This window comes from Ctenocephalides felis, unplaced genomic scaffold, assembly GCF_003426905.1.
Source record: "Ctenocephalides felis isolate EL2017-DRISC unplaced genomic scaffold, ASM342690v1 CF-g0.4_SCAFFOLD_00845, whole genome shotgun sequence".
Lineage (NCBI taxonomy): Eukaryota > Metazoa > Arthropoda > Insecta > Siphonaptera > Pulicidae > Ctenocephalides > Ctenocephalides felis.
In genome coordinates, this window is record NW_020536999.1 from 46051815 (window position 1) to 46077845 (window position 26031).

Genomic DNA, 26031 nt, shown 5'->3' on the forward strand with positions numbered 1-26031 from the left:
TATATCTGATTTAGTAGTTTGAATAATTATGCTTGATTAGTTTAAAAATTTCGTACTATTTATATATTGGAAATCGAAACTTATGTATATTTTGATATATTCAACTATATAACTAGAGTTTAAGGATTGGCAATGAATTAATTGAGTATAGAAAGTTTATACATTAAACACACACAAATGTACTTATATAGTATATATATATAATATATATATATATATATATATATATATATATATATATATATATACATACATACAATTATCCCCCGTTTTCCATGGTAGATACGTTCCATAAAAAACCGTGTAACTCGAAAAATTCACTTTTATATGGAAAAACCGTGCTAAACCATGAAAAAGATCTTTTTGCCAGTTTTTAATAGGATGCATAACACATATCTTGAACGAAAAATAAATATCAATATATTGAATTTCAAACATATTTAGTAAATTATAAGAAAATTAATTTATTTCAATAAAAAACAAATATATTTTTTTTTACAATATTGCATTTTCTTTATAGTTTAAAATTAAAATTGGTTTTTACAGTTCAAATCTTTCTTTAACTTTATAGTTTTTTATTTTCATCTTTTGTCATTGCCGAACTATATTCTCACCTTGAATAAATTTACGCTAACAATTATATATAAACACTAATTAAAAATAAAATTTAAAAACAATGATGATGCACATACAAAATTTAGTTTAGTTTAAAACATTGAGTTGCAATCTCATCTACATATGCCCATCATAGACATAGATTACTAAATTTTCGTAACATTAACATACATTTTGTAGTGTTTTATTTTTACAGTAAAACCATTAAAATGTCATTGTGGATATAAGCAAATTATAGTTCAGTGTTTATAATTTCGTGTAAATGCAAAATTAATAAATTTTGTTAAGAAAGATTACTCCCAAAAACCGTGTAAAACGGGTATAGGTGTATAAATATATATATATATATATATATATATATATATATATATATATATATATATATATGCAATTTAACGCCTTCATTCAAAAAGTTCATTCACTGCATTCACATCCACCTATAGCCAATCATAGTCTTATTGATGGTGCACTTTAATTTTCACTAAACACTCTACATGCAGATAAAAAACTTTAGAGTCTAGAGTCAACAATTCTTTCAAAATATATACGTTTGCTTTAATAAATATACATCTGATTTTAACCAGGTCGCATCCTTTTGTTTTCACGGATGTCCGTTCGACCTGAAACACTTCGAAGTAAGCATTCCTTCTCGTACTTTATGAGAAAAAACTTTACTATATAGTCATGATCAAACTGTCAAGATCATGATCTATGCAATATGTCTTGTAGATATATATCAATGATATTTTATAGGAATACTATGGAATTGATTTCCACAGTTGTTAAGAAAATCAGAAATTTGAATTATAAGCACCACCAAATATTAATCTGATTTTGAAAAATTGGCTTGAATAATGATGAATAAACAAACAAAGAACAATGAAGGTTGCAATTTCACTAAATTGAAATTTGGCATTTACTGAAATTAAGTTTTTTATCTTAAGCCCAAAGGAGATGCTTCATTATTTTAAAACACAAACAACCTCATTTGTTCATTACTCATTAAAGAAATATATAAAGTATTATACATTTATATTATTTGTTCCGTGTTTTTGCAAAACTATTCTACTCGATGAATATGGTTTTCTTCTTGTTTTCGAAAACAATGTTCTAGCTCATATACTAAACGTTTCTGCATAATAAGTTTATTGCATTCAGCACACACGTCTTTTCATTGTTTTGTAGTTCTGCAGTTTTATTACCTTTTGTTACATGACTTCACATATGTGAAAATGTTTAAAATGGTACTCAAAAATAGCAAAACCTTTTCTAAATCTTGCAAACTAAGATCCAACATAGGAACAATACACTATTTTATGCTATAGACAACAAACTTTTTCTTCTTGAGCTGATGATACTTGATAAATGAGCTTATATCATATATAAGAAGTTACATAAACCATTATAAAACGATATACATTTAGTATACATTACAGATATACAGTTGAGTTTTCTTCTTTCATGAAAATATGTTTTCCTATGATAATTTCCATAATAGATCATGATTAATAAATTTGTATATAAGGAAAAAATATGGGACATTATCTACATTAAATATTATTATGAATACACATATGCATTATAAATTTAGTAAATTTGGACAAAATGTAAACTATTAAAATTTAAAAAAAACAGAGAAAAAGTGCAGTATAATTAATTTTAAACCTTAATTTGTTTAAATAATCGTTCTCATGAAACACTAGCGTAATTTACTCACTGAAGGTTCTATTCCACTTTTCTATTACCTTAATTTATTATATTATGAAAGTTTTAAAATAATTATTTTTAGAGAAACATGTTATCTTATGAAAAATAATTAGTGGTGTATGGCATCGTGCCTTAAGGCAAATTGCTGGAACTTCCCGTACCTTAACGAAATGTTCGAGGAATATTAAATGTTTTCAAATAGATAATTATAAGCAGCATTCTAATATTTATAAAAATTATTTAAACTGAATTATAAAATTAAATATATTTATTTAAATCGAGCTCTAGAACTTAAGCCAGAATCAAAATTAAAATCTAAATTATATTCGATAAACAAAAAAATTAAAAAAAAATTGAAATAAAAAAAATCCAGAAGCTATTGTTTTTTCAACACAAGCAGAAAGTTTTTTGCATCATTCAAATTTGATGCTTAGTTCTTTCAAAAACTGCTATTATTTGTACATTTAGCTCTGCATCTTCGAAATGGCTAGACCTGCCTTTGCCAAAAATTAATCACTACTCCTAATCATTACAAATTGAATGCTTTTTTGGATCATTTAAATCGGATATAACGTTCTCTCACAAACCCGATTTCTATCTCCCTCACAATAGGAATCGAATGTTTTTTTAATCATTCACATTGGTTGATCCGTGCGCCCGAAAACGTGGACGAAAAAATGGGGGCATACAAAACACACATACACACATCCATTTTTTCTTAGGTATGTCAAAATGTTCCAAAACCTTCAAAACGTGAAGATATGCAAAAATTTTCATTTTCGATTTTCGTCCGAAGTTATAAACATCAAACTTTTAGTTTTTACCTGCAAGGTATAATATATATGTTTATGTAGGTATATATATATATATATATATATATTATACAAAGATTCTATATTTATACGCTTCAAAATTCAGAAAAATAATCAATACGCTAATTTTGAATCGAGGTATTATTAAATATTTTTTACAGTTTTATTGATAATTTTTTACACCGCAATTTGATACGGTTATTCATTTTTTATGAAGGTACATTCTCTCAGATTGCAGATATAAATTTACTGTTATATTAATTGTCAACACTTCGATTTTTATAGATTCTATCTGTGAAAATATTCCTAATTCATTAAACGACAAGAGTCAGAGTTCAACGCTACAGCCAATTAAACGTTCATTAACGCGGATTAGCATGTGCTGAAATCTTATAGTCGTGTTAATAGCGAAAAAAAACATATAAATGGTTTAAGATCATAAAATGCGATTAGTATAGGATTATCATATCATTAATTGGTTATTTATATAGGTACAAGATTTTGTATGAGAAAATATTAACGAATTTTGCAAGTGAACTGTAGTGTAAAATAATATTAACTATTTTATTAAAATCGTAATTTTTGATAAAATTAAATATAATTCAAAGTTATATATATAAATATATATATATATATATATATATTTATTAGGGTGGTCCTTTATATGGACATTTTGGAATTTCCTTGCTCCCAAGGGCTCAAATGGTTCCAAATTGATAAGAAACAATTCTCTGAAAGTTTTAGCTCTTAATATTGTCTTTTAGATAGAGCGCAATTTAATCAAAGATTTATATGGAAATAGCATGAAAAAATGTTCAAAAATTTTCCAGAGCGTCGAAATTTCAACAAAAAATGACACCAATTTTCACTTTTAATTCATTTGTCGCTAAGTTATACCTAAACATTTTTTTTTTTAATTTTAAAATTTTTTCCATACTATTTCCATACGAAGTTTGAGAATTGTTTTTCATCAATTTGGAACCATTTGAGACCTTGGGAGCAAAGAAATTCCAAAATGTCCATATTGAGGACCACCCTAATATATATATATATATATATATATATATGTGTATATATATATATATATATATATATATATGTATATATCTTCTATTTCTGAATAACTGTTATTATTTAGTAAATAATTTAGGAAAAAAGTAGTTTTATGGTACCCAAAATAAAGGACATCCCATATCACCGAGATGTGGAGTGAAATAAATGAAAAATTAAATAAAATATAATTTGTAAATTAATTTTTTTTTCTAAATTAGACACTCAGTAAAATTGTACATTCACTACAAATTATATTTGAAAATACGTCGATCAGTAATAGTTATTATTTATGATTTATTATTTCAAAAATTAAATTAAATAAATATTTTTTAGGAATAAAGGAGAATGTATATGTAGATATATTCAGTTTAATTATTTTCTTGCAATAATACGCCATCTTAGTATTAAAAATTATTCTATTTATGTTACTTTTATTTGCTGGATAGCCTACATACAATATCAAATTATTGAATCTATTATACTATATGATCAATTGTATTAATATTTGAGAAATTAAAAGAAATAGTAAACTTTATTATATATAACATATGCACACTCCACATTTATATGAATATAGAGCATTAAATAGATATTCAGTATTTTTATGAAATGATAAAAATATCATATAGTTGTAAACATATTAAAGAACACGAAAAATATTATTACTACCAATATGAAAAATAAAGTAATTAACATTTTGAATCGACAGAGCGTATCGTTTCATTAACATATGCAATAACGATAATAGAGATGTAGTGCATAGAAGGTACAGAAAATTGAATAGTCGTTTTGCTCGCCTGATCAAAAACAGTTAAACTATAATATGATTTCATTCCTTTGTATCTGAGGTATGTTAGATACCATTATGATTCCTCCTGAATTTCCGCTATGCATATCGCCTAAGAAACGAACGATGTACGATACGAGACGACCCAGTGCAAACATAATATGAATGCTTTGGGAAAAATTCTTTTTTTATCCGATATTGAGAACCCCAATATCTTCTTTTATTCAATATTTTTGATTTTCGACCTAATGATTATTTGAATAAATTTTAAATTTATACTTTTCAATATGTAGAGGAAGTAGAAACCTATTAAGATGATTATGCTTATGTCTTGCAAAATTCGCCACCTTACGCTCTCCTGCACTTGGTCCTAATTGAAACAAATTGTTACTCTCACGTATAATACGCTTTCTGGTATTAATAGCATAATTGTATAATTTATAATGTATTGAATATTTAATTTCATTATTAATAAACAAAATTTCATAAAACAACATTAAGTGCTGATTGCTATTCAACAATGCAAAAAAACGCTATAAATCTCAAATCGGTTATCGTCTAAATTCCTGCTAATTAATAATAATATAGATACTAATATATTAAATAAATCAGATTTTTTATCGTTCTGTAAATTTATTTGTCATCTGTTCTGCTTGTTCTAGACAATGATTATTGAAGGATCTTTAAAATTATTAAATTGATTTGTTAGTGTACTTTAATTAATTAGTTTGTTATTGTACTTGTACTTCTAAATCTATTTGAATCATTGGCGTTGATGTATTTATAAAATCTACCAAAAAATGATTCAATAGTCAGAGTTCTAATTTGGAAATTTATGACTATTCTCACCCTAGATATTGTAAAATGTAGTGAAAACTTTCTAGCAATAGTGGTTATTAAATATAAAAATATTTTATGAAATTAAAAAATTTCATTAGAAATAAAATAAAATTGAAAAATAATTGTATTTTTCATCATAAAACCGCAATCGACGAATTCACGACGAACTCTGACTTACTCCTGTTTCAACACTGACGTTATTATTAACCAAAATTATACTCCAATTTACTTGAAATTTTGATACTCATTTGATTTTAAAGATTGCATTGAAGATATCAGAAGTTTATAAATTACTATATATACTGCAGTGCCCATTTAAGAATAAATTAAACAAAATTAAAACGTTTTAAACAAAGGTAAAAACAATGATCAACAGAAGCTTAGGAAGCTTAATTGTTTTACCATTGTACTTGTTCTTCAAAATCCATTGGAATTATTTAATTAACTATTAGATATTGTAAAAAATCATCACTATTTGAGTAATTTAAATAATAAAATAAATTAAATAGAGATAAGCCAATCTCTGGTTTGTCTTCTGAAAAAGCCATATATGTACATAGTTAAGATAAATTATCACAACAGTTTATAAGTTCTTAAGTTCTGATCGCTATTCTGAAAACATAATAGCAAAAAACAGATATTGTAAAATGTAGTGAAGAATTCTCTTCTGTTTACAGTTTTTAAACAAAAAAAAATATCTGTCGGCATTGTTTTAAAGAACAAAATTATTGTGCGCTCTTGTTGTATGTTTCAACATCAAACCATCACAAACGAGGTATTGCTGAATGAGGTATTGAAAGGAGGTTCTGTCTGTTTTTGATTTAAGCATTAAAGACCGGCAATTTATTACGATTAAGGAAAATAAAAGTGGCACAAGTCTACATTTTGTGTCCCAATAGTATTAATTTTTTTTGTTGGTTTCTGGACTTAAAAATGCAAAATGTAGTCAGGAAAGTGTTCTTGCTGGTTAATAGTTTTTTCTAATTTTTCTTTGGCGTAGGAACTATCATAAATTATAAGAGCGGAAGAGCAAAAGAAAAACATAAAATATATGCGTGAAACTAGTCTTTAATGCTGAAGAATGCGAATCTTACTACAATCCCTTCTGTTAATGCAAGGACCGGTTTCTATTCTTTGATAATATACAATTCAAAATAATTCCTACGAAGACTTTCGCTATCCTTATGCTCCACCTGCTAATTTTCTTTTCTAATAAATAGGAAACGCATGAGCTTCAAGATTGCTTCTTATCGATCATCTATCATCTATAAATTATTAATTAATTTAGCTAAAGATCAAGTTGCAATATATGAAAATATGATTTTCTTCTTAAGACCAGCACAGAGAAACCAATTTCAATGAAATTATAAATATTCGTTTTGGTTATAGAGTAAATTTTCTTAAACATACTCATGTTGCTATACTAAAATACTAAAATAAATATTTAAATTCTATCAACAATACAAGCCAAAGTGTATGAAACTGTATTTTATTAAAATAAATATTTCACTTTGATTATTTAATAATAATTTTATTATAATAAATTGTGTATATAAATATTTACACTCTATTAATACTATAAGTCAAAATATATTTAAACTGGTAATTACTCTTATAGGTGTACAATGCAGATAACAAATAGAAAAAATACCACACTAATCAATTCTAAACTTTGATAGTCGAAAGCTCTACGTATCAATATTAATTAATGCAATATTAAAGCAATTTGAGAAGATAATTGCATCCCACTATATGTTTTTATTGATTATCAAAAATTTCACAAATCATTGATAACAAAAATATTTCGTCTTATAAACATTCCAATGATGGATCTTTTTGAATCTTGTCAGATCAGATCTCAGATCATCATTATATAAATTTACATCCGTCAAACGACAAAATAATATTTACAGTTCTAATAAAAATATTCCATTACCAATCAATCATTTCGTGGTATGTTTGTAGTTAATGATGGACCGTATCGTAAAATAATAGAATGATATCGAATAATTAATTCTTGCGTAAAATTTTTGTTATAATTGTAATGATACACATACCATATCTCGTCATATCTCATTTATAAGTATATTTTAAAATAATGAAGTTAATAGAAAGGTAATATGGTAATGAGGGAATTACATGGTTCTCAGTGGCGTATGTAGACCCTCCGGGGCCCGCAGCAAATTCTTTAGGGGCGCTATAGTGATACTCAATTTTTATTTTATTTAGTTTTTTTTTTAATAAAGTCGATATTTTTCAACGTACTCAATAGCACGTTGTTTCACTACTAAACAATCCGATTTTAATGAATTATATTAAAAAAGGGCAAACTTCGACTAATTCATATTTTATGGCTTTAAATTATGAAATTATACTGAATGTTCAAAAAGCAAGTAAAATTTGAATTGAGGATAGTCTGTCGACAGACTATTTTTCTTTTATACTATTCACTTCTAATTTTAAATCTTCAAATTCATGCCGATACTTTTCCATTTGTTCTAGAAAAAATTTCAAATGTTTTAGTGCATTTGGAAAATTGATGGCTTTTAGATGCTCGATTAAAAATTTGTAGGATATTACATTGGAATAAAATTGTAGTTTTCAAACTTCTTTTTATGTAAAATAGCTTCATTTATTTCATCAGATTTGTAATCTAATAAAATTGTTGTTGTTGGTGCTTTTTGGAACTCAATAAAACGAATTTCTAAGGCAAAAATTTAATAAAATACATCTTTTAATACTATGACTAAAAAAATGTAAAAATTCTCAAACCGAAAAAAGTTACAAAATGTGAAGAAACCAATATATGTGCCCTAAAGTGAATCAATCCTTTTGTATAGAAAGTGTTTAAATGCTTTATGAATATTGATATGTAAAGCTTTTGACTCTCAAAGTTTAGAATTGATTAGTGTGGTAATTTTTCTATTTGTTATCTGCATTGTAATGCTATATGTACAATTCTACACCTATAAAAGTAAGTACCAGTTTAAATATATTTTGACTTACAGTTTTAAGAGATTTTAAATATATTTAAAATTGTGTATATAAATATATTTATATACACAATTTATTATAATAAAATTATTATTAAATAATCAAAATAATTTAGATATTAAACTTTTGTATTTATTGATTTTGTATATATTGATAGATATGTACCAATTATAAAATTGTCTTAAAATAGAGGTTCTCTTAAAATAGAGGTAATTAAGCTCAATTGAGCTTAGTTTCCTATTATTAAGAAAATATATATTGACTCAAAGCATATTCAAATTGCAATTGCAAGAATAACGTTTATTTAGATGCTTTATTTGTTTGCATCGAGAGCTGTAGAACGCATTAAAGAGTAAATTTTAAATCCAGTGTAATAAAATAGAAATATTGATTCTTATCGCACGATGTTCTCCCAATGATTTTTTAAAAAATTATATATATACGTGTGATGTATGTAAAAACTTTACTGGGCACGATCCTGAAAGGAAAGAAAACTGGATTGGACCCAGTCTACTTCTTACAGGATGTCGAAGGTAGAATAGAGGGACTAAAAGAATTAGGAAGAAGAGAAAATTCAGGAAACTAAAAGCCGAAGCACAGGATCAGGAAACATGGAAGCAGAAATTTTAAAAGAAAAATCACAAAAGTGAATAAAAAGTAACAAAATAGAAATATTATTCCTTATTGCACGATGTTCTCTCAATGATTTTTTTTAATTATATATATATATATATATATATAATTATATATATAGATAATATGTGTGTATGTATGTAAAAACTCTACTGGACACGATCCTGAAAAGAAAAATTAAACTGGATTGGATCCAGTCTGCTTCCCACAGGATGTCAAAGGTAGAATAGAACTAGGACTAAAAGGATTGGGAAGACTGAGAAACTTGAAAGCAGAAATTTTGAAAGAAAAATGCATAAACGTAAATAGTAATAATAAACAAGGAAGGGAAAGAAAAGAATTGATTTGTGGTATTCTCACACTATGGACCTGCCTTCGGGCAGACCATTTATTATTATGCATGTGTATGTATAATAATAAGTATATTAAGGTCTATATTATTCATAATAATTTGTTTCTTCTTTGAACAATGATTATATTATTATTTTCATAATAATTAATATTAATTTAGATTTTCAAAGTATTAATTCCAAAAGCAGAAAATTATTTATTAAATATATACAACCATAATTTGATTTATGGAAAAATCATAATTATAAAAATATTACCAATTATATTTTGCATTAATTTATGCAATTATTTACAATCCTTTTTAAGAAATGAAAAACTTACCAAAGTCAGACTAGTCATCACAAAAACTAATAAATGCTTAGTTGCACCCATGGTGAAAAATTCACACTTTTTTAAATCTATCACAACAAATAGTTCAAGTGAGCACTTTAATCTATAAAGACAGTACCATGCAACAAAATAAAATACACAAAACACAGTTCGTTATTTGTTGGGAGATAATAAGGAAAATCGCACGTTTCCTTAGTGGTCACCGATAATGAGTGGAAGGAAAACAATTTTTATATGTGAACATCTTAACTCAGCAAATATTGTTGGCGCACTGGGTTCTTCGTAGCGGACACCGCGCTTTGTATACGCGGACACGCGCCTCCGTGCGGGGAAACTCGTTTGACGGCGGCGGTTGCTGGAAGATTGCCGGGGGTAGGTCCAGAACTGCTGCTAGAGGATTAGGAAATCTATTATAAACTAGTGGTGTACGGCATCGTGCCTTTGGGCAAATTGCTGGAACTTCCCGTACCGAAAACTAATTTATTAAAAAAAACTTTGCAAAACTTGGAAAAAATTAGATTCTTGAGAAATTTTGAAATTTAAAAAAAAATAACTTTTTTGAAAAATTTGATTTATTTATATTTTGATTTTTTTTGTATTTCGAATTATTTTAAAAGTTTTGATAATTTTTTTAAGCAATCGCACTGCATAGCTGATTTGGAGTCGAAATAACAAAGCGCGTGAGCGCCGCGTAGTCGTCCAACGCCTAAACATTGGTACGGAACCCATACAAATATACACAAAATTTGTACTTATTATTACAATCTTTATAAAATTTCTGATAATACGATGTTCATAAATGTTCAGTTTTGACCACCAAATGGCATTATTTTTCAATTTTTTATTGGATCTTCGGAGACGCTGGACCTGTCTTTACAAAAATTTCACCAGTTGTTCATTTCGTCAATACAAGTAAAATGCTTTTTGAATTATTTAAATCGGACGCTCCGTTATCTCAAAAACTGAAATACCAGTTTTGGCAGTTTTTGCCCCGTAACTCCGAAACGGCTAGACCTGCCTTTGTCAAAAACTAATCAGCACGAATCGAAGGTTTTTTGAATTATTTAAATCCGTTAATCCGTATTCGCAAAATCGACGACAAAAATTTGTATCCGCACACACACACACACATACATAAACACTCACACACATACATCCAGTTTTTCTAAGTTACGCCAAAATTTTCAGAAACTTCTGAAACGTAAAGATATATAAACATTTTTATTTATATTTTTTGCGATTACTATAACTTACCCTAAGGGAAGTTAATTACTTAAGTAATTAACTTCCTTAAGGGTAAATTCACAATTGTGAATAATATATAGAAATGAGAATAAGTAAGAAAATTAAAGCGATAAATATTTATGTGCTGTAAAATGTTATGCTTATATATTTAGTTTTAGTTCATATTTTACTCCTGTATTACATAATTAAATGCATTAATTTTATTTGTTGATTATCCAAAGGAAAAGTTTTGAAAGAAAAAAGAAAAACAATTGTTTTCATCAAACACGATTTGCTCATTTTATGTTTTCTCAATCGCCATTGTGAATGAGACCAAATTTGGAAAAAGTGTAACTCGATAAGAACTAGTGTTTGTCAGTTTTGCACGACGATAAGCCAAGTCGTTTCTTTATTAATAGCAGAAAAGCGAAAAAAATTTCGTCCACGTTTTAGCCTGACTGCAATCCTGAATCGATTTTAAAAATTCAAAAACTGTCTGAAAGATATTGGTTGGGAAAGATACTGATTAGTTTTTGGTAAAAATCCACACGTGTTCTTGTAATTAACTATTGAAAAAAAAATCAGACAATTTTTATGAAGCTTGGCTGAGTCGATTTCAAAAATTTAACAACCATTCGATAAAACTTTATAAGCACTCGCATCGGTTAGAATTTTTATACGATCGGCTAAGCCGTTTCCTTGTAACCAGCCAAAAATTTTCTGTTCACGTTTTAGCCAAAAATTCTGAACAGAATTTCAAAATTCAAATACTATTGGAAAGATATTATTTGGGAGTCCTGCTGATCAGTTTTGGACAAAGATCGGCCGAGCCGTTTCTTTGGAATTAACCGTTGAAACAAAAAATTTCGATGAAACTTTTTATATTGTTAGACATCATGGTCCCAAAGAACATACTAAAATTTTAAGTTCCTACGGCAAGAAGTTTAATTTTAAAAATTTATCTAATTTATGTATTTAAATTAATTCATTAAGTTTGCAAAAATTCCTGTCAAAAGTAGCTTTTGTGATGTGATGAGTTAAACATTGTCAATTCATTAAAATTTTAGTAAACATACTACAATTTTTGGACATACAACCAGTGTTAGTACAATATAATTAATATAATTACAGATAATTTAAATTGTGTTTGAAAAAATTGAATTGGAAATTGCAATGTTAAGATATAATTGAAAGTGAAAACTTCATTTTAGAAATAATAAGTTCAAAATTTTATCTGAATATCTAATGCTCAATTTTGGTTTTAGTCAATTATTATACATTTCGGGAAGTTTATGCAACTTGCCTTAAGGGTAAATGCCACTTTCACTAATTAATTTCTATGATTTCTTGTAAATCACATTATATCACATCATAGCAAAAAATATGGCCTGCAAAGTTTAAAAAAATGCCTTCAGATGATAAATGGATTTGGATTTGAATTTGAAAATAAAATTCTTTTTATTATAAATTCGGATAAAAATTATGAAGTATAAAATACTTTTCTATTTGTTCATAGAATTGTCAGAAAGACCAGGAATTGTTTTCTGCTAATACTGTTTAACATTGAAATCATATATATTAGGTACACAATTCTTATTATTCTAAATGGTAGTAAGAATTAACACAATAGTTTTAATTTTTTCTGGAGCATTTTATAAGAAATAAAAAAAAATGATAAAAATATCACTAATAAAAATATTCACATAACTTTAATTAAAGAATAGCTAATTGAAACAAAATACATTTTACATAAATTTTCTTACAAAAATACTATATATTCAAATAAATATTGAAAGAAAATATAGAAGAACTATCTGTTTTCAATAGAGATATTTAAACATTAAATTTGTAAAATTTTAATTATTAATTCCATAAACAATATAAATTATAATCATATGACAATATCAGTTTCATCTTCTCTTTTTCTTTTGGCTGTATTAACTTGGCCTGGATTCATATTTTCTGAGCTTACTTCAACTTTAATCGGCTGTTGAAAGATAGAAAGAATATTATTTATATTATATTACATTATATATATATATATATATATATATATATATATATAATAATTCACCTGTTTATTTTTAGGTTGCTGAGGTTGATTTGCACTGAACTTGAATACTGGCTTTGGAACAGAGACAGTCTGCATTTTGGTCGTAGTTGGCAGAGTTGTTTGGCCAGGCTGCCTCTTTATTGAAGCATGAAGTAAGTTTGAATTCTTAGATGCACCTTTATTTATGTTACGTGCTTCAGACTTGGCCTTGAATTAAAAAAACTATCTGTAAAAGAAGTTCTAATATTTTGAGACATTTTAACTTACTTTTTTTGTGTTTAGTACATTTGTACGCAATTTAAAATTGCAAGAAGAAAGACAATATCGATCTGGAGGCAATCGAAGACCGCAATGAGGCTTCACAAGTGGTAGAGGAGTACTATTTTTTGATCTTGCCATCTCTATAAGTGTCTTAATAATATATATTAATTAGCATAGTATTTACACATACATAACTAAAAACTTTACACATAATACTAAAGTATTTACTTGCAATTGGTATTATATATTAGTTCACTCTATTTTATTTTACTATTTTATTTCTTAATAAATATTATAGAGATTTCATTTGAAGAAATCACAAATTTCAAATTTCATTAATCACTTCACATCAAACTTACCTCTCGGGGTAGTGGTGTTGTAAAAGCTCTTTCCGCAATCATTTGTACTGCTAGCTTTTCGTCTTTAAGATCAATACTTTTTTTGTTCTGATGATTAGAATGATTTGCATATACTCTAGCATCATCCAAAATGCATGTGACGTATCCTTTGTACAATATATTAAAAAAGTTAATATAAAAATTATTATGGTTTGATATAATACATAGCTTTCATTCTTGGTGGATAATGTGTTAAAAAAAATTGGATGTATGGGATGTCGCAAATTAAAATTACTTTTAATAACTTATTAAATAATTAACTTGAATTGAAAATGTTATAAGTTTAATGATGTCTACAAAGTTGATTCAATGAACCCTGTAATTGAATAAATATTTGTACTAAATAATTAAAAATAGATAGATAGCCATTGAATAGGAGACCATTAACTCAATTCATATCGAACAAAATAAATTTACTTAGAATTTAAACTTTTTATACAATGTTATAATAAATGAAACTTGTTTAGGTTATGTTTGTTGATAACCACAGTTTGTAATGGTTAAAGTTTGTTTGAGTCTAAAAAATATACATACGATAGGTAAATTCCAACAATTGATTAATAACTCGAGGCTCGTATTCTGATATTCCCATATCTTTTAAAATAGCAACAACAACTTGGGCGTCTTTAGGTACATGTTTAACCTGATTGCTTATATTAACTTTATCGGATTTTTCCCGATCACTTTTATCAGTCATTATTATTGTTTTTCGAGCACTATTTATGTATATACATAATATATTTATATTAATAAACAAAACAACACTGACTCGAAATAAATTAAGCGCTTCAGAATTTTAAACCTTGCATTTAATGTCAAACTTCGGCTGTCATGATGGCAGTGTCATCTGTCAATTGATAGAAAACATAAACTAGTTATGTTTACTTATCTATGAACTAGTTGGTATTGGTATTTTGCCTTGAGGCAAGTTACATGAACTTCCCGATTTGTGTAAATAATCGACTTAATCCATGATAGATAAATTAATTTATGAGTAGTTAAAAGTATTGAAGTGGATTCATTACACATTATTGAAAATCGAACACGTCAACCCGGTCGGAGTATTTTTTAAAAGCAAATTTTCAAAAATCAATAATTTTTATAATTGAGCCAGTTTTCTGTAGGACTTTAATTGTTTAGTATGTTCATTAAGACCAAGTACTCTATCGTTATACCAAGTAAATCGTCTAATTTTAATTTTAACAAATGTCAAAAAAAAGACTACTCGAGTAGTGATAATGATATCATTTTCTCAAACTTTGATGAATTTTTAAAATTGAACTACTTGTCGTAAGGCCGTAATATTTCAGTAAGTTCTATAAGATCATGATATATATGGCCCAAAAAAAGTTCCATGAAAATCGGCTTCAATTTTTATTTCAACAGTTAATTACAATAAGAAAACGGCTCGGTAGATTTTTACCTAAAACTAATCAGTATCATTCCCAACTAATATCTTTCGAACAGTTTTTGATTTTTTAAAATCGATTTGGTAGTATGAGCTTAAATGTGGACAAAAAGTTTAACATTTTTTTCCAAATTACAAAGAAACGGCTCGGCCGATCGTCGCACAAAACTGAGAAACGATAATCCTCATCGATATACATCAAATGCTTTTTAAATATCTGAAATCGGTTCAGGCGTTTTTGAGCAAACGTTGATGAAAGATCTAATTTTGACAAATGCCAAAAAGGCCATACTAATTTTTGCAAACTTTGACGAATTTTTAAAGCTAAACGAGTTGTCGTAGGGCCGTAATATTTTAGTCTGATCTAGAAGACTATGGTATCTACCGCCAGAAAAATAATCATAAAAATCGTCAATTTTTTTTTTTTTAACTTTATTACAAGAAAACGGCCCGGCCGATCTCTACCAAAAACTAATCAGCACGATTTCCAACCAATATCTTTCAAAAGATATTAAAGATAAAGTTCGATCGAACGGTTTTGAAATTTTCAAAATCGATTTAGAATTGCGGGCTGAAACGCAGAAAATTTTTCACTTTTCTGCGATTTATAAAGAAACGGCTTGGCCGATCGTCGCACAAAACTGACAAATAACAGACCTCAACGAGATACATCGAATGGCTTTTAAATTTTTGAAATCGATCCAGCCGTTTTTGAGAAAACGTCGATTTACGGCAAAAAATCTGTTCACGCACAAACATACTTCCCCATTTTCCAAATTTGGTCTCATTCGATTCAGAATGGCTTGAAATGTCGAGAAAACATTAAATTAGCGAATCGGATTTTTTGATGAAAACATAAACTTGTCCTTCGGGAAGTTAATAAGCCTAGGCACAGACAATATTTGAATACGATGTATACATAAATGTAAATAAGCATGGCGCAGTAAAGCGTCAGGGCGTTTTATTTTTATCTAATATTCAAAGATATCTTTTTTTAACCTTTTTTTAACGTTTTTACGTCTGTTCCAGAACAGTTGTAAAAATTATTAAAATAATAATTTTAATAAAAATGATATCTTTGAATATTTGATAAAAATAAAACGCCCTGTACTAGTACTTCTAGTACTAGAAGTAAAATATATGACGTAAATCTGAAGGCGTTGGCAGAATACAAATCATCTGACCATTTTCAGTCGAAGGTCTTATCTATTGTTGATTAATGCAGAAGAAATTTTCTTTTCAATCTGGCCCTGGTAGAGTTGTTCTGAAGTTTTCTGGCGAGCAAGTTTGGGTGATCAACTAAACGATTTTTATATTTGTGTGAGAAAGCAATTATTTCATTCTTAACTGTACTAGTGCCTGTGCTTTGTGTCAATTTGGAACATATTTTGGTTCTTCAAATTTCTTTTGATTACTTGTTTTGAAATCTTTGAATTATTAAAGCGTTTGAGTTGAAAGTTGATCCCCATAGCTGTATCCTGTTTGTTCAATTTGGTTTAATGATGGCTTTATAGAGGTAAATTATAAAGATATTTATCCATGGTTTTTTAATCAAAGTTTTTGCCGTTTTAATTTTATCAAATATTCATGGATTTTTAAACAAAAGATTTTGCTCTCTTATTTTATCAAATATTCAAAGATATATATATATATATATATATATATATATATATATATAAAGCGAGAGGTTTTTCTTCAGATGGTGAAATAATATGATAAAAATTGTTTCTTGGGCATCCATCCAATAATTAAAAAAACAGTTTTAATGCAAAATGTTTTAATTAAGAAAACATACGTTTCGGGTCCAGATTTGACCCATCTTCAGTGCTACAAATAAATATATCAGGGTTACAAATTAAAACAATATAAAAAAAATAATATAAAAGATACATAATTACAGACAAAAATAAGTAGATACAATGTATATGAAAAATATATATGAAAAACAACATAAAATAAACATATGTAAAGAAACTCACCATACAAATAAATTTTTTAAAAAAATATAACACAAAGAACAACACAAAAATGTAAACGAAAAAATAAGTATGAAATATAAAATTGAAAAAACATCAAGTTATGAAAATTGTAAAAATTAATTAAAATAAATAATATGTTTTATTGTAAAAAAGGTGATTCCAAAAACACATCTTGTTAGTTTGGAGACAGAATTACGTATGTGTAAACGAGAGTAAAATGCGGGCCTACGTGTTTGCAGCGGAAAATAGTGGAAACTGTATCGTCATTGGATGAGAGAACGGGATAGAGAGAATTTTAAGGGTTACAGTTATGAAGAATTTTCCAGCGATCATGCGCAAGGAACATAGAAAATTTTTTTAAATATGTAAGTCATCCATAATCAGACGGTTGAACAAAGTTGGATCAAAATGAAAAATGTGGATCAAAATAAAAATATAGAAACATAATAAAACCAAGACAGATCAATGTAAAAAATTGTGAAATAGAGAATTATATTAAGAAAAAGTATAAATATTAACTGAAAAAGATAAAAGTTAAAAAAACAAGTTATTAATAATTAAAAAACAACATATATATGTATATATAACGCAACACAATAATTGTAACAATTGCTTACACATACACAAAACATAACTAACCACACAAAAGATAAACAACCACATGCAAACATGCAATTACAACATCTATGTAAAATCCAAATATACACACAAATGCAACATATATGCCCATATATGTATATCCACAAACATAAATATGTATATATGTACATATACACATACATAAAAATACGCATATATACATATATACATATACATTACATAAAAGAATTGTTACGAAGTATTGCGCATATTGAAAAAATTGTTCGAAGCATCGCGGTAAATATTGCAAAGAGAAGCCGAATCAAAACGTTTGTTAATAGTAGGTAATATTTGTATAAAAATACTCTCAGCAAACTTCCTGCGTAAAGTGTTGGCTTCTCGATGAATAATTCTTGGATTGGTGAAATTAAAAGAATGTTTAAAGTTGGAGACATGTTCGGTGATCATGGTTTTATTTTGTTTCCTGTTAAGACTGTTAAGTTCGTGTTGGCGCATTCTTTTTGAGAGAAATTGTGAAGTTTCTCCAACATAACAACTTGAACAATCATTACAATCAATGACATATACAACGTTTGACGTGCGGGAAATAGGGGTAGGAGTTTTTAAATTAGTGTATAAGTCTGTGAGAGTGTGTCCAGTCGAACACACTAGTTTCAGACCAACGGATGAAAAAAGTTTTTTCCATGAGTGGAAAAGGCAATCGATGTACGGTAATGAGATGAAGGAATTGAGAGATAGTGAATTATCAGGAACAGGGTTAAGGGTTTGTGAAGTGATGTTATTTTGTTGTGAATAGGAGGTAAATGAGGAAGGTGTACGGAATTTATTACGAAGAAAAGGTAATCTATTATTAATTACTGAGCGTAAAAGTTGTAGTGGATAGGAATTATTTTGAAGGGTAGAATATATCAAATTGATATTTTTTTCCCAATGTGATGGATGAGAAAGAAGGATGGCATGGTCTAGTAAATATATATATATATATATATATATCAATGGGTTTTTAAACAACGTTTTTGTCGTTTTATTTTTATCAAATATTTAAAGATCTATCCATGGATTTTTAAACGAAGTCTTTGTACAAACTAGTATATATTCTTGAATTCTAAAGTTTTGTATAATTTTTAACCGGAACGCAAATTTTTGACTGTGAACAACTTGAAAATTTTGTGCTAGGCACTTTAATTTATTCTGATAGAAAAAAATAGATAAAATTTAGATTTATAAATTATAAACCATAGAGTGCTTTACTCAAATTGGAAATGATGTCAAGTTAAAACCATGGACTACTCTTCAATCTTTTTTATTAACATTAAATCGGCTGTACATATACATATTTAATGTTACTTGTCTAGTAGTAAAAAACATAAAATCCTATTTCAGATGCATATCCTTAGAATAAATTTTTATTCTTATTACAGGTGCTTATGACTTATAAGAATGCTTTAAAAGGAACTTTACAACCTGGGTCTTCCCTATAGTAGAAGGAAAATATAATCAACAACTAATTGGGCAAAGTCTTATGACTTATAAGAATGCTTTAAAAGGAACTTTACAACCTGGGTCTTCCCTATAGTAGAAGGAAAATATAATCAACAACTAATTGGGCAAAGTCTTCTTGATGAAAAGAACGAAATTATCGTGTCTGATGACTTTTCAAAACAACTTTCCATTGCAAAACAACGAAATCTTTGATTGCAACATTGGAATTTTATCAAAAAATGTATTTGTTTTGCAATTTTTGATATATTTTGACTGATTCCAAAAGATTTTAAAACGCTGATTTCAAAAATGCTATCTATTTTTGGATAAACCCATATACACCCCGCGAAAAATCCAAATCTTTGGTTGCAAAGTTGATTTTTTTTTAAAAAAAACGGCCTTTTTTCGCGATTTTCAAAATGTTTTGATTGGTTTTGATTGATTTTGGGACACTGATTCCGAAAATATTATTCGTTTTTGGACAAATCCACATACACCCCCCGAAAAATTGAAATCTTTGGTTGCAAAATCAAAATTTTACTAATGAAATGAACATTTTTTTTCGCGATTTTCAAAATATTTTGACCGATTCTGATAGTTTTCGAGGCGCTGATTCCGAATATGAAATCATTTTTTGGAAAAAAAAGTTTTTCTGCCCTTGGTACCAAATTGAAGTTTGAAAAATTGCCAACTTTGAAGCTGATTTTAACTATGAAGACGATGACAAATTTGTATTTTTTTTGGTTTGGTATAAAGATTGTACTTTAGTCTACACAAAGCATTAATTAAAATTATTAATTTCATTCATTAAGGGCCTTGAAATTGCATTTGAATGTCACGATTTTGGCCAATTTTGGCTGCTCCTGATAGAGTGTTTTTTCATCGAAAAAATAATAAGATTTTTAAATTACACCAAAGTAGGTTTGGTTTACTGCTAACCAGGCGTAAATATGAATTTATTAAAAATTATCCTTCTACTATTTCTTATCTTTTTTATATTTATATTATATATATATATATATATATATATATATATATATATATACATGCGTATATATATACATTTATATTTATATATATGCACTATATATTATGTCGATTTTTGTAATGCTGACACTCAATAAATTTAATTATTTATCTATATGTCTTATTTATTTACACAGTTTGAAAAATTATTGGTTCCAAATATTTTTTTCAGTTAAATGGGGTTCGAACTGGCGAACCTCGAATTGTTATTCTGTCTTAAGTCGACCGCATCTTTACGATCTCAGCCATTCGCACAACTGGCACACAATTTTTTTAGGAAGCTTATATCTTTCATCATCAAAATAAGACTTAATATTTTTAAAAATAGCAGAGAGTTCTGTATAACTAATTGGCCGAGATCGTTAAGTTGCCACTACGGTTGCTCATTGTTTCTCGGTTCGAATCCCCAAGATGCTAGAAATTTCGACTGTATAGTTTTTCATAAATATCAAATATTAGTTCAAAATATTAAATTCAGGTGTCGCATTTCGACCTTGACACTTAGTATATTTCTGAAAAACAAAAAACTCAAGTTTCGCTCTTGACTGTAAGAGAGATACATAGAGGAAAAAAAAAGATAGAGGAAGCACTGGGGAAAGAGAGGGGTAGAGGCAGATGATGAATAAGAGAGATGTGTATGAGACATATTCTTTATTCAAATTCAATATTAATACAATATAGGAATAAAAATAACTTTTATCATCAATAACTCAAATAGCCGAGTGGTTTAAGGGACCGCATACTCGGTGAAATCACTCTGGAGGCACAAGGTGAGAAGGATCGAGTCCGGCTGAAGGCAACGACGACCAACTATGAAGCAGAAAAAATGGAGCAGTGCTGGTGGCTGGCTGGTGGCAGGCGCAAAAAGGGTCCTGAAACGAACACACGAAGTGATGGTCAACCTGAGGTCCATGATGCGAGAGGTTACACGCAGAGAGACACATTGCGGAAGATGCATGCCGAACCCAAAAATCTACACAAAAACCACAACATGCGAAAAAAACAACACCAAAAAAGAAAAAAAATGTGAAAAAAAGCGAAAAAAAGGGGGGGAAGAGAGGAGGAGGAGGAGGAGGAGGAAGGAGGGGGTGGAGAGCCTAAAAAAACCCCCTAAGTCCCAGATCAATTTTTCTCTTTTCTGTTCAGCGTTGAAACTTTTTTATGTTTTTTAGTGTTCCCTCACACCAATTCCCAAAGTCAACACTCGAATGAAATGAAGTCCACGTTGAAATTTTCACAACGAGAAAAAATTACTGGGACTTAGTTAAAATGTTTAACTTTGCCCCAATAAAATTTTCTCGTTGTGAAATATTCAATGTGAGCCTCATTCATTCGAATGTTGGCTTTGGGATAATACAGCATGCATAAATAACTCGTCTGTCTTAATTGAAAAGGTTTCAGAAAATTTGGACTTAGAAAAAAAAAATTATCTGAAAGGACTTAGAAAAAAAAAAATTATTCGAAAGAATTATAATCAGGAAATTTGAACTTAAAAAAAAAATATCTAAAAGGACTTAGAAAAAAAAATTATTCGAAAGAATTATAATCAGAAAAATTGGACTTAGAAAAAAAAAATTATTCTAGAGAATTATGTAATTAATCGATGAAATGAAATGATATTAATCGAATCAAAATTGTTTATACGACTTGATAAAACATGTGAAACCTTTACAATTAATCGAGACAAAAACAAATTTAGTTGACTTGAATAATATACAAATTATTAGAAAAAGCCATAAAAGAAATTCAATAAAACTTGTAAAATGAAATAATGAAACACGTTCGAAAACATGAACATTAAAAACTTCAAAACTGTTTAAAGCTGATTGTTATCCTTTAGAAATCGAGTTAAATAATTTTTACAACTTGAATCGAATAATAAACTTGTAAACAAAACTATATTTTGTCTAATCATTCAAGTCAACTCTTTGAAACTTTGATTGCAAGTCTTGATCAAAATTGTTCTTAATAATATAAAAATAAAAATCTATCATTTAGCTATGCAGCAATAATTGAATAAATTTAAAATAAAATTACAGTAAAAGACTTTTAAAAGCTGCATTCAATTAACAATTTGGTAAGTCGTATTGAGTATTTGAAATATTTTGATCAAAACCAACAATCGTGTTATCCATAAATAAGAATGTACATGCAGTCAATATCGCTACAGGGAAAACACATGATTCTTGATACTGGAAATGTAATTTAAAAAATTGTTTCTGAAGAATAATGAACAAGAGGTGTCACAAAAGAAGAGATTTTTGTAACAAAGTAAATTTGTAATTTGTAATAAAATACCATCAATTTAGGAGTTACCTAAGGAAGAATGCTAGGGCCTCTTCAACAAATGAGTAATCGATGCTTACAAAAAGCTGTATTGGTTAACTAATAATTTGGTAACAAAAATTTAATTTACATATAAGAATTCTGAATTCCACACAAAATCAGTTCATAGTGTTATTTATAGAGCAAAGGAATCTCTGGTGGAATATTATTATGGAATTGTAATAATATAAATTACTTTCAATGTCTTTGATACATACGAGAAGTACTAACTTTTATCTTTTATATTGATTTAAAACATTCATAAAATTTTAATTCATAACTAAATTAAAAAAACTGAATCAACATGTTTTCCCCATAGCAAATTAAATATGAACATAGTCTTCAATACATATGTCTGCCAAATTAATTTAAAATTTTTTATTAGCATAATAGTTGTAGTTGAATAAACAAAGAATATATTGTATTTTACGAATTAAAAATTAATGAAGTATATCTTATTAAAGAAAATGATATTGACTCAAATATAATAGTATAAACGATATTTTCAGCAGATATATGTATACAACTATATTAATAATGCACGAGCCAGAAAATATTTCACTAAAATATATACAGACTGCTTTATAAATGATATCGGATAAGAGAGGCACAAGTTCCCAAAGCATCTTTCAATTAATTTCATTTAATATGAAAAACAAGAATCATTTACATAACTATATAAGAAATATTATCATTACAAGCATAAAAGTAGTATTAATAAAAAACTCGGTCATTAATTGTAAACCTCTTTCAGAAAATAAATTATGAGTAATATCTTTTTATTTGTTTCTATTAAAATTATAGTTTCACTAAAGATTACAAAAAATATTGTGATAAAGTAAACATTTTCAAAATTATTTTACTGCTTTAAATACAAAGATAAGAAAAACTTAATGCATATATACTGCATATGTAGTACTTTGTTTTAAATATTCAATATATGATAAAATTGTTCTTGGGCATACATCCAATAATTAAAAACAGTTTTATTGAAAGAAAATGTTTTTATTAAGAAAACATATGTTTCGGGTCTTGATTAGACCCATCCACAGAAAAATATAAATAAAAACATGTAAAAAAGCATAAATCTAACCAATTTATTAAATTAAATAAATCAAAACATTTTCTTTCAATAAAACTGTTATTAATTACTAGATATATACCATCTATATACATATTATTTCACCATCTGAAGAAAACCCTCTCGCTTTATATATATATACATAACAATTAAATATTTAATATTTAAAATAAAGTACTACATATCAGATGTAATATGATAAATGCCTGTATATATCAGAAATATATTCTTTGACTCACTTTGTATAAAACATGCTTTGCACTTACATTGTTCGATATCCTCTACAGCAGCTCCCAGAGCACTAACTCATTACTCGAACCACCTCTGAAGCATCTGCCAGAAATCTCAAGTACTCGACACAAAATCACTACTTTAGAACCACTACATAACTTTAGTCTTTTACAAGTCAATTTGACCTGTTGCAATAGTCCGAGTAAAGTCTTTACACAATACACGACACACGACTTACATTAGAGACTTTTGTGAATTTAGAATTCGATGATAAAGAGATATGTGGTAAAAGTACTAAAGTATAACCTACAAAAGCACATATATAAATTATACTATTGATATTTGCATATATATATGAATAAAGGATACATTGACGCTGTAAATGAATTGTTTAATTATAAAATTGAGTCAAAATGGAGGCCCTGAAAGAGATACTTATCAAACTATTCAAGGTACACCAAGGCACTTCTACACATATCCATTTTTTGGCTTTTAATTAACGTTTTACGATAAATTTATTATATCAAAATGATCTACTCAATTAATTACACGTTTTGATGCTTAAATTAATTAAAACTAATCAAGGATTTAATTAAAAATCATAATTAACCGACCGCGTGTTAATTCACGAAAATTTCTTTGAAAGTTATCAACATGTGTCAGAATGACTGTCACCTCTTGTACAATTTAAAGCGCGAAATTCAAACTTGAAATTTAAACTTTGTGAAATTCACCAAAAGTAAATGGTATTGTTTGAAATGTATAACAGTTTGTTAATTTAATTGCAAATAATGCTTTGATACAATATTTTTAATATGATTTAAAATTTTATCACCGGCAAAAATTTTCTCGAATCTAATTAGATTTTAAAGTACATCGAGTTGGTGTAGAGAGTTATAATACTAGACAAGAATAAAAACAATTTAATTATCACATATTAAAGAGCTTGCTTTGCTTTTTACTGTATATCTTCAAATATGTGTATTTCATAAAGTTTAAATTTAAATTTAAATAGTTTCCAACATATTCATCTTAAAAAGACTACACAAAGATATAGCGGAGACCAAATTATTTATTAAATCTAATAATATAATTGTTTGTCCAGCAGATAAAGGCAATATGACGGTAATCCTTGACAAAGAATTTTATACTAACACAACATTACGAATGCCAAAAGATGATACTACTTACAAAATCATTACAAATGATCCAACACAACAGTTTTCTAGACCAGGGGTCGGCAAGCTTTTAACTGTGGTGTGCCGAGCCACTCTATAGATATTGGTATACCAATATAATTCAGGGTGCCGCCTGAATTCTGAAATATATAACCAAGTTCTAGGGGAGAAGAATTATAACCAAATTTATCTCTTAAACATTTTTATTAACTAATGGGGTGCATGGCAGCGTGCCTTAATTCAAATTGATAGAACTTTCCATACTGAAATTAAAAATCTTGGTAGTGAACCCAAAAAAAATTACACAAAATATGTACACAGTATTAAAATCTCTATAAAATATCTGATAATTTGATGTACATAAGTCCAATGGGTGTAAAATTACTACAATGTTTGTAAACAAAACTACAATGGGTGTAAAATTACTACAATGTTTGAAATAATACTACAATGGGTGTAAAATTACTACAATGTTTGTAAAAATACTACAATGGGTGTAAAATTACTACAATGTTTGTAAACAATACTACAATGGGTGTAAAATTACTACAATGTTTGTAAAAATACTACAATGGGTGTAAAATTACTACAATGTTTGAAAAAATACTACAATGGGTGTAAAAATACTACAATGTTTGTAAAAATACTACAATGGGTGTAAAA

The 26031-nt window shown here is 27.5% G+C and overlaps 2 protein-coding genes across 2 annotated transcripts in view; one reads left to right on the plus strand and one right to left on the minus strand.

Annotated features, from left to right (window-relative positions):
- Nucleotides 1-13213: 13213 nt before the first annotated feature.
- On the minus strand, nt 13214-14870 carry LOC113363265 (transcription initiation factor TFIID subunit 9-like). Its single transcript, XM_026605756.1, has 5 exons — nt 14593-14870; nt 14020-14165; nt 13667-13810; nt 13421-13606; nt 13214-13333 (listed from the first exon to the last, which is right to left on the minus strand). The coding sequence occupies exons 1-5, from the start codon at nt 14753-14755 to the stop codon at nt 13238-13240; spliced, it is 735 nt and encodes a 244-aa protein (XP_026461541.1). The 5' UTR covers nt 14756-14870; the 3' UTR covers nt 13214-13237.
- A 3893-nt stretch (nt 14871-18763) lies between these two features.
- LOC113384121 overlaps nt 18764-26031 on the plus strand; it is a 47876-nt gene continuing 40608 nt past the window's right edge. The window contains exons 1-2 of the mRNA XM_026622085.1: nt 18764-18808; nt 21272-21469. Of these exons, the coding sequence (XP_026477870.1) occupies nt 18764-18808; nt 21272-21469 (243 nt within the window). The remainder of the gene's footprint in view (nt 18809-21271; nt 21470-26031) is intronic.

Bases quoted from the DNA above. Each gene is read 5' to 3' on its own strand.
- LOC113363265 (XM_026605756.1), bottom strand. From the start codon at position 14,755: ATGACTGATAAAAGTGATCGGGAAAAATCCGATAAAGTTAATATAAGC. The intron at 13,607-13,666 runs GTAAGTTAAAAT...TTTTAATTCAAG, and splicing joins ATGTACTAAACACAAAAAAA to GCCAAGTCTGAAGCACGTAA. The intron at 13,334-13,420 runs GTGAATTATTAT...ATCTTTCAACAG, and splicing joins AGCAACCTAAAAATAAACAG to CCGATTAAAGTTGAAGTAAG.